This window comes from Hyperolius riggenbachi, chromosome 6 (genome assembly GCF_040937935.1).
Source record: "Hyperolius riggenbachi isolate aHypRig1 chromosome 6, aHypRig1.pri, whole genome shotgun sequence".
In the NCBI taxonomy this organism is placed as follows: Eukaryota; Metazoa; Chordata; class Amphibia; order Anura; family Hyperoliidae; genus Hyperolius; species Hyperolius riggenbachi.
This window is the reverse complement of record NC_090651.1, coordinates 362,958,299-362,971,939: the sequence shown is the minus strand read 5'-3', so window position 1 is coordinate 362,971,939 and position 13,641 is coordinate 362,958,299. Positions and strand designations below refer to the sequence as shown.

Sequence of the window (13,641 nt, the reverse complement as noted above, 5' to 3'; positions counted from 1 at the left end):
ACACTTGTTTTTTGAGCCTTGCGAGATGGGGTCCAATGCTGTGAGGGTCACCAGGGGAGGCAAGGAAAGGGGTGTGACCACTGGGGGGCCACATCAAAGTGTTACTGGGGGCCCCATAAATTGTAGTTACGCCACTGATCTGGTCATTTCAAATCAGACTCCAGAAGGCGGTAATGAAGGAAAGGATATACCACAATTTCTGGTCCAGTAGTTGCTTGACTGAACTTTACTCTGTTGGCTGAATCCTAAGTCAGGAGAGCAAATGCCGGTGCGACTCCTCCAGGCAGGTACACCACTCCTGCTCCACACAGTTACACCACTCCTGCTCCACACAGTTACACCACTCCTGCTCCACACAGTTACACCACTCCTGCTCCACACAGTTACACCACTCCTGCTTCACACAGTTACACCACTCCTGCTCCACACAATTACACCACTCCTGCTCCACACAGTGATACAAGATACAATAGAAGGAGGCACTCCACAGGCAAGAACTTGCGTACAGTTTTATTGCATGTCGATACACACTACATGTTTCGGGCTCCTGATGAAGGGCGGAGCCCGAAACATGTAGTGTGTATCGACATGCAATAAAACTGAACTTGCCTGTGGAGTGCCTCCTTCTACTGTATCTTATATCACAATTTCTGGTCGTTATCAAACCATAGAAAATAATTGTAGTGCTACCAACGTATCAGATTGTTCAGACCATTAAACTGGCTTTATTGTCAGATCATGTGCAACAAGACATATTTCCATAAAAGTACTCTTTACTAAAAAACAACAATTCAATACAAACCATCAGCCCAGCATAAAGAACAACGTGCCATCAAAATAGCATGGAAGATGCTGGTCTTATATAGGCAAATCCAGAGCAATAATAATAAATCTTTTGAAAGATTTACTGGTCGGTGGACATGAGTTCTTATCTGTACCCGCGCCGTGCTAATATCAAAAATCAAGAAAAAAATACTTAAAGGTACTCCGATCACCTCTCATGGGCATACCTTTAAGCCAGATGACTTCCAACAAAGTCGTGCTATGACCCCTCTGGAGCAGCCTCTTGCAATGGCCATGCGTGTCACTTCCTCTTCCTGCTTCATTCAGTGATGCACTTCTCTAACAGAGAAGACAGGGGTGACCCAAAAGTTATAACATAGCCAAGACGGCAGCCGTGATTTTTAAATTGAAATCGAACAAAAACTATTTGGTGTAGAACAGCGATTCAGGCATCAAATGAAAGAGGAGAGAACTAGCTACAGAAAGGTAAGTACTTTGCAGTACTGGTCGGAGTCTTAAAGGCATGCCCATGAGAGGTGCTTGGAGTCCCTTTAAAGATCAGTCGTCAAAACATCAGTTCAGAGCATCTTGTCAAAAATCAGTAAATAATCATGAAAATGGTTGATTCGAGGTTATGAACTGGCCCACCTATGGCGCCATAAGGCAGCAACATTTGAGGGCATGAATAAATATTGGTTATCAGTGACTTTACTGGGAATAATCCCTCTAACTTCCTATCTAAGTGACACCCAGAGTCTTGGGTGGCACTGAAACAGGAAGTGATCTCAGTTTTCCTCATTGCCACATGGCAATAAATACCGATACTACAAGCTCCGATGCATCCTATTGCTAGCACACCCATACTATATCCAGTCTGCTTTGGTCATGGCTCTATCCTGGATGTCACAGCTAGGCCTTTGCAATGAACTGGGAATCTTCCCTCAGATGATATTTGGAACCTGTCACATTAAACAACCTAAAGCCTCATCTACACCATACAATTTTTTGTCCGATTCGATTCATTAATTCGATTCAATCCGACATGTCCGATCGCGATTTGATTTGATTTAATTTGCCATTGCAAACCAATGGCAAATTGAATCGAACTGAATCGAATCCCGATCGGACATGTCGGATTGAATCAAATCTAATCAATGAATCGAATCGAATCAAATTGGACAACAAATTGTATGGTGTAGAGGGGCTTAAGACCAGGGCCAGGCAGAGGCAAGAGAGGCTCCAGCCTCAGGGCGCAGTGTAGGGGGGGGGGGCGCACAACTCACTCAGCTATCATTCCCCTATTGTCTGAAGCAGAGAGAAATAAGAAAAGGGGATACATGGCAGTGACTGCAAGCCAGATAACTAGAGATCAAGGTGTTAGGAGGGTTGGGGGCCCTGGAGCGCCTCTTAAGGTGGCCACACACCATACAATTTTTTAAAACATCTGTTCAATTTAAGAATTGCAATCAATTTTTCTGACTGATTGTAACATTTCAAAAATATGACCAATGTACCACACACCTATGTTAAATTTTTTCCTCAATTATGATAAAAATGATTGGAAACTCAGAGAAAATTGCTAGGGTGTGTATATTAACAAACAGACAATCTAACACAGACCATACAATCTGTAGTATAAGTTGAAGAGAAATATCTGGCATTCCCGATCGATTTTAATTGGAAAAAACGGGAAATCCGATCGGATTTTTCAGTCGAATGAAAAAAAAGCTTTTGATTTTTTCGAGAGATACGATCGTTTTTATCGAATTACTGTAAAATCTGATCATTTTATTATATCGTGTGTGGCCACCTTTAGTCTAATAGCAATCAGTGTGTGACGGCTGGGGTGGGAGGGATGGAGAGGCGCAATTGGGTGCTGGAGGACCTTGTCCCGGCTCTGCCTAAGACCACCCAAACTCCACCATTATACTCACCAGAGCCCTTAACCATAGCTCCCAACTGTCCCTCTTTTTGAGGGGTCAGTCCCTCTTTGGGGACATTTTGTTACACAGATATTACAAAGTGTGCCATTATGCTAATGCACCAATATGTCCCGCCTATCACTACTAACCCTTTAGCAGCCAATTTATTTAAAGGCTTGCAAGTGCCCCAGGCCAATCTATTTTGGCATTTTTTTAAATTTCTTTATTTGTTACATTTCCTTGCGTCTAATTAGTACTGCTGTAATATATATTTATGGCCTCCTGTCACTAGGGGGCAGTGTGAGACAATAACAGAGGACTTCTGCTTTCAGTTTCTATATTTTCTGCTAGCAGAGAGACGTCAAAGCATTCTAAGAATTTACAGCACAAGGAGTTCTGCCCGACAGAGGTCAAAAGCAGGGCACTTATCTCAAACGAAATAACTCTACTGAAGCTGTTAATGGGTTAATGTCATTGCATCAGATACAGGGGCGTAACAATAGACCCTGCAAGGGATGCAGCCGCAGGGGGGCCCAGAAGCCACTGAGAGACTGACAACTAAGGGCAGGGAGAGAAAAAAAACTTTCTGCTCTCTGCACAATTGTTCTAATGACTGCATCTGCTCAGTCACTGATAATGAATCATGCAAAGTTTTGTAGACAAAGATTTGTAGACAGTCCCTATTTAGTGTGCAGGGGGAGGGGTTTTGCAGGAGGGCCCAGTGATTTCTAGTTATGCCCCTGGATACATAACGTTATATTCACCTGAAGGTTCCATATGACTTTAATAGCTGCACATTTTCTTACCATCCAATTCTACGCTGCGCAGTGTTTGTCTGGTATTTGCAGCCAGGCAGTCATTCTAATCACACAGTATTTGGCAGGAACAATTTATTACAAATATCGTGACGTGACCCCCTTTGCTTTTTGGGGTTGTTTTTACCACCATGCTCTGTCGAAAGGCACATTTCAATTCACCAAGACTTGCCTGGTTCACCACACAATGACAGAGAGAGGCGTATGAACCCCTCTGTTAATACTTCCAGCTTTTTGATATAAAAAAAAAAATTGGAAAAATTGCATCCAACCCTTTTAAACTAACACTACAATCGTACAATATCCTATAGTAGTAAAATGCTTTGGAACAGTAATTGCACTTTTAGAATACAATTTCAGTCACTCCGTCATAAACACAATGTAAATACCATTTTTTTTTCATTGTTTTGTCCATTTTTTTTATTTATTTTAACTTTAACTAGTTATTCTTCATCTTCTTGTACAAAAAAAAACAACATGCTTGTTGTCAGTAGAGATTGTGTGTCTTGTTTTTGATTGAGTCGCAGGCTCACCCGCCAAAGGTCTGTTTATTCTTCTGTGCCCAGAGTTAGCTACACTTCTACTCCTCCTCTTGCTCCGCCTCCTTCCTGCCCAGCTTGTTTTAGGCAAAGGCATACTTCCTGCACACAGGCGCCGGTTGCCGAAGCAATGCAATAGGAGGAGCTAGCTCAGCCTCCAGGAAAATAAGGAATATTTTTAAACAGTATTTTTGACTGCTTGGTGATCTGGGAATTAATAAAAGGGAGGAGATTTTATCGGAGAGCGTGTGGAAGATGGAGTATTCCTTTAGGAATGAGTAGATGAGTCCTCTTCAGTCCATTGTCCTGGCTTTCAAGTTCATCCAACTCCTGAGATGATCATGAATAGGAACATTATAGCAGCGTGGTGTTGGAATCTTTAATGGCATATTGGCGATTATAAATCCGACGACGACAAGATCACAAAAGCCATCCGTTCTGACCTGGTCGTCCCGTTTCAGTAGAAACTGAACCCAGAATCACCATTCCGGAGAATTAACCTCCAAAGGCTTCTCATTCCATCTCTATGATCCCTGCCGCATCTGCATTGCTCTGAAAGACAGACAGAAGGACATTCAATACAATGAAATGATTTTCTGAATGAGCTGCTAAACTATTTGTGTGTAAAAAGTAGCTAATGATGTGCCCCTTGTGGTTGAACTTACTGCCCGGGAATGCTGGGTCTGAGCTGAGTGGTCTCAGAGGAGATAGATTTCTGTCCCTCCCACTGAGAGGAGGTAGATTTCTGTCCCTCCCACTGAGAGGAGGTAGGTTTCTGCCCCTCCCACTCAGTGGCGTATCTAGGCAAGACAGCGCCCATGGCAAATACTAAAATTGCGCCCCCCCCAGGCCCCCCCCCCACACACACACACACCCCTACAATCAACAGCATCCTGTCTAACCTTTTTGGGCTGGGTAACTCCTTCATGCATTCAGAAGTTGAACACACGCACACACAATTACCAGAATGTAACAGTCACTATAAAATAAATGAGGCTATCCTGATCCACTGCCTCTAACACTTAGAGGCCCAGTGCACACCAAAACCGCTAGCAGATCCGCAATACGCTAGCGGTTTTGGGAGCTGATTTCAGAGCGATTCTAGGTATGTTTAGAGAGGTTTTCTAAACATACCTAGCGGTTTTGCGTGCGTTTTTGTGTAGCAGATTACACATATTGTTACAGTAAAAGCTGTTACTGAACAGCTACTGTAACCAAAATGCCTGGCAAACCGCTCTGAACTAGCGTTTTTCAGAGCGGTTTGCGTTTTTCCTATACTTTACATTGAGGACTAAACGCTTCCGAAAAACCGCAAACGTGCAGCAGGAGGCGCGTTTGCAGCTTGGCAAAAACCTCAAACCGCCGGTGTGCACCATCCCATTGCAATACATTAGCCAAGCGTTTTTCCAGGCGGATGCGGCCGGCGGATCGCTCCAAAAACCGCTCGGTGTGCACTAGGCCTAAGACAGGGAACATACTTGACTGTTTTCATACGCCTTTTTTTGCACAGAAAAACTGAAAACTCATGTTAATCAAGGGCTAGTTCACACTTAATGTGTTTTTCTTGCACAGAAAAAAACCTGACATTCTGCATGATAATTGTGCACATTTTGTCAGTTTTCTGTATCAATTACACTAGCTGTTGTGAAAAAAACGCACATGTTTTTCTGCATAGAAACACACTTGGTGTGCAGAAAATGTGCGCAGAAAAAGCCGAGTTGAAAACTGAAAAACAAGTGTGATCCCTGCCATAGACCCTAGTATGCAGATCAAATGCCTATGACACATCTGACAAGATTAGCTGCATGCTTGTTTCAGGTGTGTGATTTAGACCCTAGTGACCAGAAGGATCAGCAGGATTTCCATGCAACCAGTATTGTTTAAAAGGAAATACATTTGGCAGCCACCACTCTCATATTAATGAAAGCAATGACACATTTACAGTGATGGTTATAACATAATAAAAGCCTGACAACCTATTAAATATCAGTAGATAGGTACTGAGCTAGAAATATAATGCATTTTAACAACTGAGGTATACTGTACAAGAGAGAGGTTGTTAAATCTGGCCACAGAGATGCCAGCAGCTTAATGGTTAAATTGCAGAGAGTGCCATAAATAAAAGTAAGTAAACAGCACACTGAGATAAGGCTGAGGAATGTGTGAATGACAGAGCTGAATGGATGTGAGATCTTGTAACCTCCAGACCAGGAGCTTCTGCTGCTATCTCCGGGACTGAGACATGATCTCTATTAGGGAGTGAGGGAAAACTTCGGAGCTCACCTCTCAATAGCTTGTAATGTATATATATGACAAAGGCTGAGAAGGGCAGGCTGCTGGATGATTGTTATTCCCTTAGACTCAGGAATGCTGTCAGCAGCTCTGCGCCCCCCTGATGATTGAAGAGGGAGGTCGCCTGGGGCACGTGTCATGTCTGCATCCCTCCAGATACGCGTCTGATCCCACTGTGAGGAGGTAGGCTTCTGCCCCTCCCACTGAGAGGAGGTAGGTTTCTGTCCCTCCCACTGAGAGGAGGTAGGTTTCTGCCCCTCCCACTGTGAGGAGGTAGGCTTCTGCCCCTCCCACTGTGAGGAGGTAGGTTTCTGCCCCTCCCACTGAGAGGAGGTAGGTTTCTGCCCCTCCCACTGAGAGGAGGTAGGTTTCTGCCCCTCCCACTGAGAGGAGGTAGGTTTCTGCCCCTCCCACTGAGAGGAGGTAGGCTTCTGCCCCTCCCACTGAGAGGAGGTAGGTTTCTGCCCCTCCCACTGAGAGGAGGTAGGTTTCTGCCCCTCCCACTGAGAGAAGGTAGGTTTCTGTCCCTCCCACTGAGAGGAGGTAGGTTTCTGCCCCTCCCACTGTGAGGAGGTAGGCTTCTGCCCCTCCCACTAAGAAGAGGTAGGTTTCTGCCCCTCCCACTGAGAGGAGGTAGGTTTCTGCCCCTCCCACTGTGAGGAGGTAGGTTTCTGCCCCTCCCACTGTGAGGAGGTAGGCTTCTGCCCCTCCCACTAAGAAGAGGTAGGTTTCTGCCCCTCCCACTGAGAGGAGGTAGGTTTCTGCCCCTCCCACTGAGAGGAGGTAGGTTTCTGTCCCTCCCACTGAGGAGGTAGCTTTTTGCCCCACCCACTAAGTGTCCTAGTAGAATCAGCCAAGGATCACATAACTTAAGTTTCCAAATTATTTTCTGAAGTGTATTTATGGTCACAAAAATAGGACGGTATTGCCATATGACTAGGCATAAAACCATCAATAGTTTATTAATATTGGATGGGACAGCTTTTTTCCCCCTACATAATAATAATAATAATAATAATAATAATAATGTATTGTCGTTGTTATTACTATTATTATTATATAATGTATATTATTATTATATTATTGTTAATATTCCCCATTTAACCTCTGGCCAAGTTGTACTACTTACTAGGTATCCTAAAATCACACTGCCTCTATGTATGCATATTACATACTACCCCACCACTTGTTTCCTTCCTAACCCGTCAGACTGTAAGCTCGTCTCGCAAGGGCAGGTCTCTCTCACCCTTTCGTGTCTTGGAGTCTGTTATACATTTTATTCATTACCATTATCAATCTATCTATCTATCTATCTATCTATCTATCTATCTATCTATCTATCTATCTATCTATCTATCTATCTATCTTTACTACTGTTCTTATTATCTATTTATTTTGTAGGGGGGCAAAGTCAACCAAAAAGCCTGTTTTTAGAAAATGTCTTGGTAAATATTATCAATGGTTTTAAGAAGTCAAAATTGTATTTAGCATATCAATACGCATGTATTATTACAGTATATGATTTTTCTATTATGCATTTTTAGAAAGAGTTTACAAAATACAAAAAAAAGTTTTTATGTTTGTTACTATTTATCACTTACTATTGTTGGTGTAGACTGTGATTAATAAAATTAAGAATAATTTATTTATGTACTATTATTACTCACATACTGTATATTACTACTGCCAAAAACAGGAATTTATACTAAGCAAACAACAGGTTGTGTAATCATTTCTAGAGAGCTTTGTACCTTCATGGCTCTGTAGATCCAGTTCTGGTACTGATCCACTTTGGCGTACACTCCGGGTTTCTTTGGCAAAGCGCAGCCAATGCCCCAGCTGACAATCCCACACAAGCGCCACCTAGAGGTCCGGGAGAGAGTGTCCTCACACACAAAGGGGCCTCCGCTGTCTCCCTGCAAACAACAACACATCAATAGGTGAGTCAGTGATGAGAGCATTTTATAGCTCAGTTCCAGGCACAGATGTTACATTTTTGTGTCCAAAAGTCTGCCGTTAATCACTTTACCCCACAGGCTATTTTACCCTTATTGCCAAGAGCTATTTTCACCTGTCAGCGCTCCTCCCATTCATTTGGCCATAACTTTATCACTGCTTATCACACCTAAATGTTCTACATCTTTTTTTTCTTTTGCCACAAATTAGACTTTTTTGAGGTGATACTTGTTTTCAGTAATTACTTTATTTTCAATGCATTTTATAGGGAAAGACGAAAACATTTAAAAAAAATTGACTATTTCTCCAAATCCATCCTCTATAGTTTTAAAATGTACAATGCTACTGTGAATAAAACCCACATATTTTATTTGATAATTTGCCCCGGTTATTCCAACATTTAAATCATGTCCCTAGAACAATGTATGGCGACAATATATTATTTGTAAATAAAGGTGTATTTTTCTGTTTTGTGGTTTGTTTGTTTTTGTACTCTATCAATAATTACAAGCTCTTATTTGTGAAAATAACAGTAATATACCATAATTACATACATATTACATATAATGTATGTATTTTTTTTAAAACTGTTACTTTTTTTAACAAGTGCTTATGTTTGGTAACTATGGGAGAGGGGACAGGGGGAGGGAGTTAATAAGGTTTTAATAGTTATTACATTTATTGTATTTACTTTAATTTTACTTTTTGGACAGTAGATGGCACTATATACTCTCGTAGAAGTTACCAAATGTTCAATATTTTTTACTTTCTCTTTTATGAATGCATATGGCTCGTGATTCAAGTCATGTCCATTAATTCCAAGGCCCTTCTTCAATTGGCTCAGGGAATACATGTTCCCGTTCATCAATTGCCAGCGTGTAAATCCCACCAAACGGCAGGAGCGTGTGTGCGCTTTCCACGTTTCCTGCTGTTTGGTGGGATTTACACGCTGGCAATTGATGAACGGGAACATGTATTCCCTGAGCCAGATTGATTTACTGCAGCTCAACCTGGATGCATATATGCATCCAGTTTGAATTAAGTAGTTAACATACCCATCTAAAGTAAAATATATATATATAAATAAATAAAACCTGAGACCATATCTTAACCTTTGCACTTTTGATAAGAATACATTTTAAAATGGTCTGATTTTCTATGCACTGGATGTGAGGCTGGCCTACACTGTTCCAAACCACGGTGGTCCCTATTGGGTGGTTCTTTGCAGGTTGGGAAGCTATGGGTGGAGCTATGTTCATTTGCAGGCAGCGTGGGAGCGATCCAGACAGATGGGGCTGGAGGAAGCCCCAGGTATGTTTAAAATGTTTTCTTTGTTTCATGTCTGGTTCACTTTCAGGGCTATATCCTATATGTCTATAAATCGGGGATTTCCAAAGCACTCTACATGGACATAACTCATCCACTGATTTTTCATGTTTGACTTTAGATGATCATGATAACAGAATACTCTGTATATAATTAGTGATGATGGCAATGATAATATATAGAGGATGATACATAGCTCCCAACTGTCCCTCTTTCGGAGGGACAGTCCCTCTTCGGGAGCCCTGTCCCTCTGTCCCTCTTTCCTCCTCATTTGTCCCTTTTTCAGGACTTTGTCCCTCTTTCTATGTAAATATATATATTTCTCTACTTACAAATGTGTTTAATTGACTCTAAACTTTATTCCCATCCCTTAAATTGATATATTACTAATTTTAAAATGTTACTATGAAGGAAAATGAACCAGGACAGAAAGGACCAGTGTGGTTTGAATTATAAATCAACATATTTTTCTTATGAAATCTTTATGGTATGCCTGACTAAAGGTGTGATGGGTGCGTGGTCAGGGGCGTGGCTTAAGTGTCCCTCTTTCTCATCTCAAAAAGTTGGGAGGTATGCTGAAATGATAAAGGTTGAAGAACACTGCACAGTGCACAATACTTTACAGGAAACAATGTCCACCGTCAACTTGCGTCATATCAGAACATGTTGTTTTGGTAAAATATTACTGAATGTTGTATTGCATGACAGTCTGCAGCCATGTGCAGCACCGACAGGAATGTTTTTCTGTTTGTGTTTTCTATACATGTCAGTTGTTCTGCAATCCCAGCTTTGAGGACATTACTTCTCAACCAATCATAGCTCTAGGATTCTCTATCACATGACAGGACAGTCACCTGACAAGCATCAATCCCGCCTTCAGCATGTCCTGCGCAGAACATCTTCCCTGTGATCTGGTTGTCGTAATACTCCGGCTGGTTACACAATGAGCTGCTGATTATTGGCACCGATGCCTCCTGCAGGACGTCCGACTGTTGGCCTAATCAGACAGACATAGACATCTTACTGTCAATGTGTAATATATACGTATCTATCTATCTATCTATCTATCTATCTATCTATCTATCTATCTATCTATCTATCAAATGTATTTATTTAGTAGCACTGACATCTTCCACAGTACTATACAGAGTATACTGTCTTTAAAGCGGTATTGTCACCATAAAAATCAAATCACAACAGCAACTAGTCTGAGTGTATTAAGTGATAAAGATGCTAATCCTGCATTCAAAACTTGCAAAACTTTTTCTGCTGTAATGGTTTGGAGTTATCACATACTTTAGGAGCATTGGCCCTAGTGCCAAACAGTGCTAAAGAGTTGAATGCTGGGAGTTCTTTTTATTTATAATATATTCCTCCTCTTCCATGTATTTCCCTGCCTAGCTGCTTATCAGAATCACCCTCTGATTACTTGTGTTTACAAGCAAGGCTGAGGTGACTCAGCGATTGGAGGACAAAATAAAAAAAAGACAGTGCAGTTGTTAGTATACACCTCAGTGGGAGTGCCTGAAGACTCTGGGAGGAGGGCAGCTAATGACTACACAATGAGCAAGAGAAGGGAGGGGGGGGAAACAAGAGTCAGGGAGGATATGATGTCAGCATTAGCTTGGCAAGATGGCCACTGCCTAGAATAGGATTTTCTGTTTTTCCTTTATAAAATGCACAGGAATCATTACATGGATAGCACAATACATCTGTTATGTAAGTAGAGGTAGTATTTATGTACTTATATATGTGTTTTTTATTTCTAGGTTAGCATGGGTGTCGCTTGTTCTTTAAGTTCTTTAAGTCAGACCTTGTTCACATTATAAATCACTTTCAGAGCGATTTGCGCTTTGTTAAGCGGTTTTATAAGCACTTTTCTAAGTGCTTTTATCCGGCGATTTAAGTTTTTCTTCCTGAAGACAATCAGGAAGTAAATTCTTTGACCTGGAACTAAATAAATACAATGTATGTATTTTAAAAAGCGCCCTGCAAATCGCTTCCCTATACTTTGTATTGAAGCGCAACCGCTCAGGAAATGGTGCAAGAGCCGTGTTTGCGATTGGAAAGAAAGAATTTGCTTAAGCGCTTTTAAAGCGCTTTTAAAATCACCAGCACCCTCACAGCACTTCCTGAGTTATGTCAGGAGGATCAGCACAGACAGAAATAATGCTTTAGTGTCAACTGCAGCTGTAGTAACTGTGAAAATGATGCAGACATTCACAAAAACAAAGTTACTCATGATTACGATCAGCACTACTCACCATAATACTGTGTATTGCCCCAGCCAGTGACGGTACAAACCTTCCCGTCTACAATCTGCTGCCCCAGGGCCGGAAGACAAACAGGCTGCACATACTCTGCGGAAACCAAAATCAGGAGCATTACATGACAGACACTGCAAACAAAAAGATGTATGCCAAAAATCACACACTACTAGCTACTTAAGTAAGCACAGCGGTTGACTCAATATTTAAAGAGGAACTGTAACGACAAAACGGCCCCTGGGGGGTACTCACCTCGGGTGGGGGAAGCCTCAGGATCCTAATGAGGCTTCCCACGCCGTCCTGCGTCCCTCGGGGGTCTCGCTGTAGCCCTCCGTACAGCGGTGACGCAATATTTACCTTCCTGGCTCCTGCGCAGGCGCTCTGATGGCTGTCGGCGCCGAAGTAGGCGGAAATACCCGATCGCCGTCGGGTCTGCTCTACTGCGCAGGCGCAAGTTTCCGGCGCCTGCGCAGTAGAGCGGACCCGACGGAGATCGGGTATTTCCATCTATTTCCGTGCCGAAAGTCGCCACAGCGCCCCTGCTGGAGCCAGCAAAGGTAAATATTGAACTGACAGTCGGCACAGTCGCCGGCTGTTCGGAGGGCTGCGGCGAGACCCCCGTGGGACAGAGGACGGCGTGGGAAGCCTCATTAGGATCCGGAGGCTTCCCCCACCCGAGGTGAGTACCCCCCAGGGGATGTTTTTCATGTTACAGAGTCTCTTTAATGAATGAATTATCCAACCTAAATTGCTTCACTATTTATCTATAAAGTAAATTTTCTGAACTTTCCAAGAAAAAAACAAAAAAATTCCAAAAAGTTATTTTCTGAAAATGATTAATAGCACTAATCAGAGACAAAGCACCCTCATGTATTTTACCTTATAAATCAGTGGGAACATGACAGTTAACACCTAATCTGCTCTTTGTTTCATTGTTCTCGGTTTAATCTGACTGTTATCACCTCTGATAAGAATCCCCGACTGAGCACTCAGTCTAGCTTTGCTACGGAAAGATTATAGCTGAGTCTGTCTTCTCTGGTGTCTTTTCAAGCCCAAGCCTGCCCCCTTGTGGCTCTGCTATAATGACGCAGCTATAATTATTCCCTGCAAAGCCAGACTGAATGCTCAGTCCGGGATTTTTATCACAGCTGATAACAGACACTTTTAGCAGTGAGGATGAAACAGAGAGCATGGTAAGTGTTTTCTCTAATGTTCTTAATGATAAATATGGTAAAATACACAACGCTGCTTCGTCTCTGGTTCCCTTTAACTACAGTTATTATGTGTATCATATGTAGCTAAAGGTGGGCATGCGTTAATTGATGGGCAGCACGGTGGTGTAGTGGATAGCACTCTCACCTTCCAGCGCTGGGTCCTCAGTTCAAAACCCAGCCAGGTCACTATCTGCAAGGAGTATGTATGTTCTTCCTGTGTCTGTGTGGGTTTCCTCTGGACATTTTGGTTTCCTCTCACATCCCAACATACAGATAAGTTAATTGGCTTCCCCCTAAATTGGCTCTAGTCTATGATAGACATAGGGTACTATAGACTATGGTAGGGATTAGACCCTGAGCCCCTATGAGGGACAGTTAAAAGGACCACTATCATAAAAACTGTGAAAATTGTGTTTCTTCCAGAGTAAAATTAGCCATAAATTACTTTTCTCTGATGTTGTACTACTTACAGTAGGTAGTAGAGATCTGTCAGAACTGATAAGTTTTGGACTAGCCCATCTCCACAT

General features: G+C 42.3%; 1 protein-coding gene across 2 annotated transcripts in view; it reads right to left on the bottom strand.

The window, feature by feature from the left end:
- Positions 1–697: 697 nt before the first annotated feature.
- HPN (hepsin) overlaps positions 698–13,641 on the bottom strand; it is a 135,435-nt gene continuing 122,491 nt past the window's right edge. For both annotated transcript variants that reach the window (XM_068241781.1, XM_068241782.1), the window contains exons 11-14: positions 11,898–11,993; positions 10,488–10,630; positions 8,103–8,267; positions 698–4,611 (exon numbers count right to left, since the gene is read on the bottom strand). In XM_068241781.1, coding sequence (XP_068097882.1) covers positions 4,573–4,611; positions 8,103–8,267; positions 10,488–10,630; positions 11,898–11,993 — 443 coding nt within the window. In that variant the 3' untranslated portion in view covers positions 698–4,572. The remainder of the gene's footprint in view (positions 4,612–8,102; positions 8,268–10,487; positions 10,631–11,897; positions 11,994–13,641) is intronic.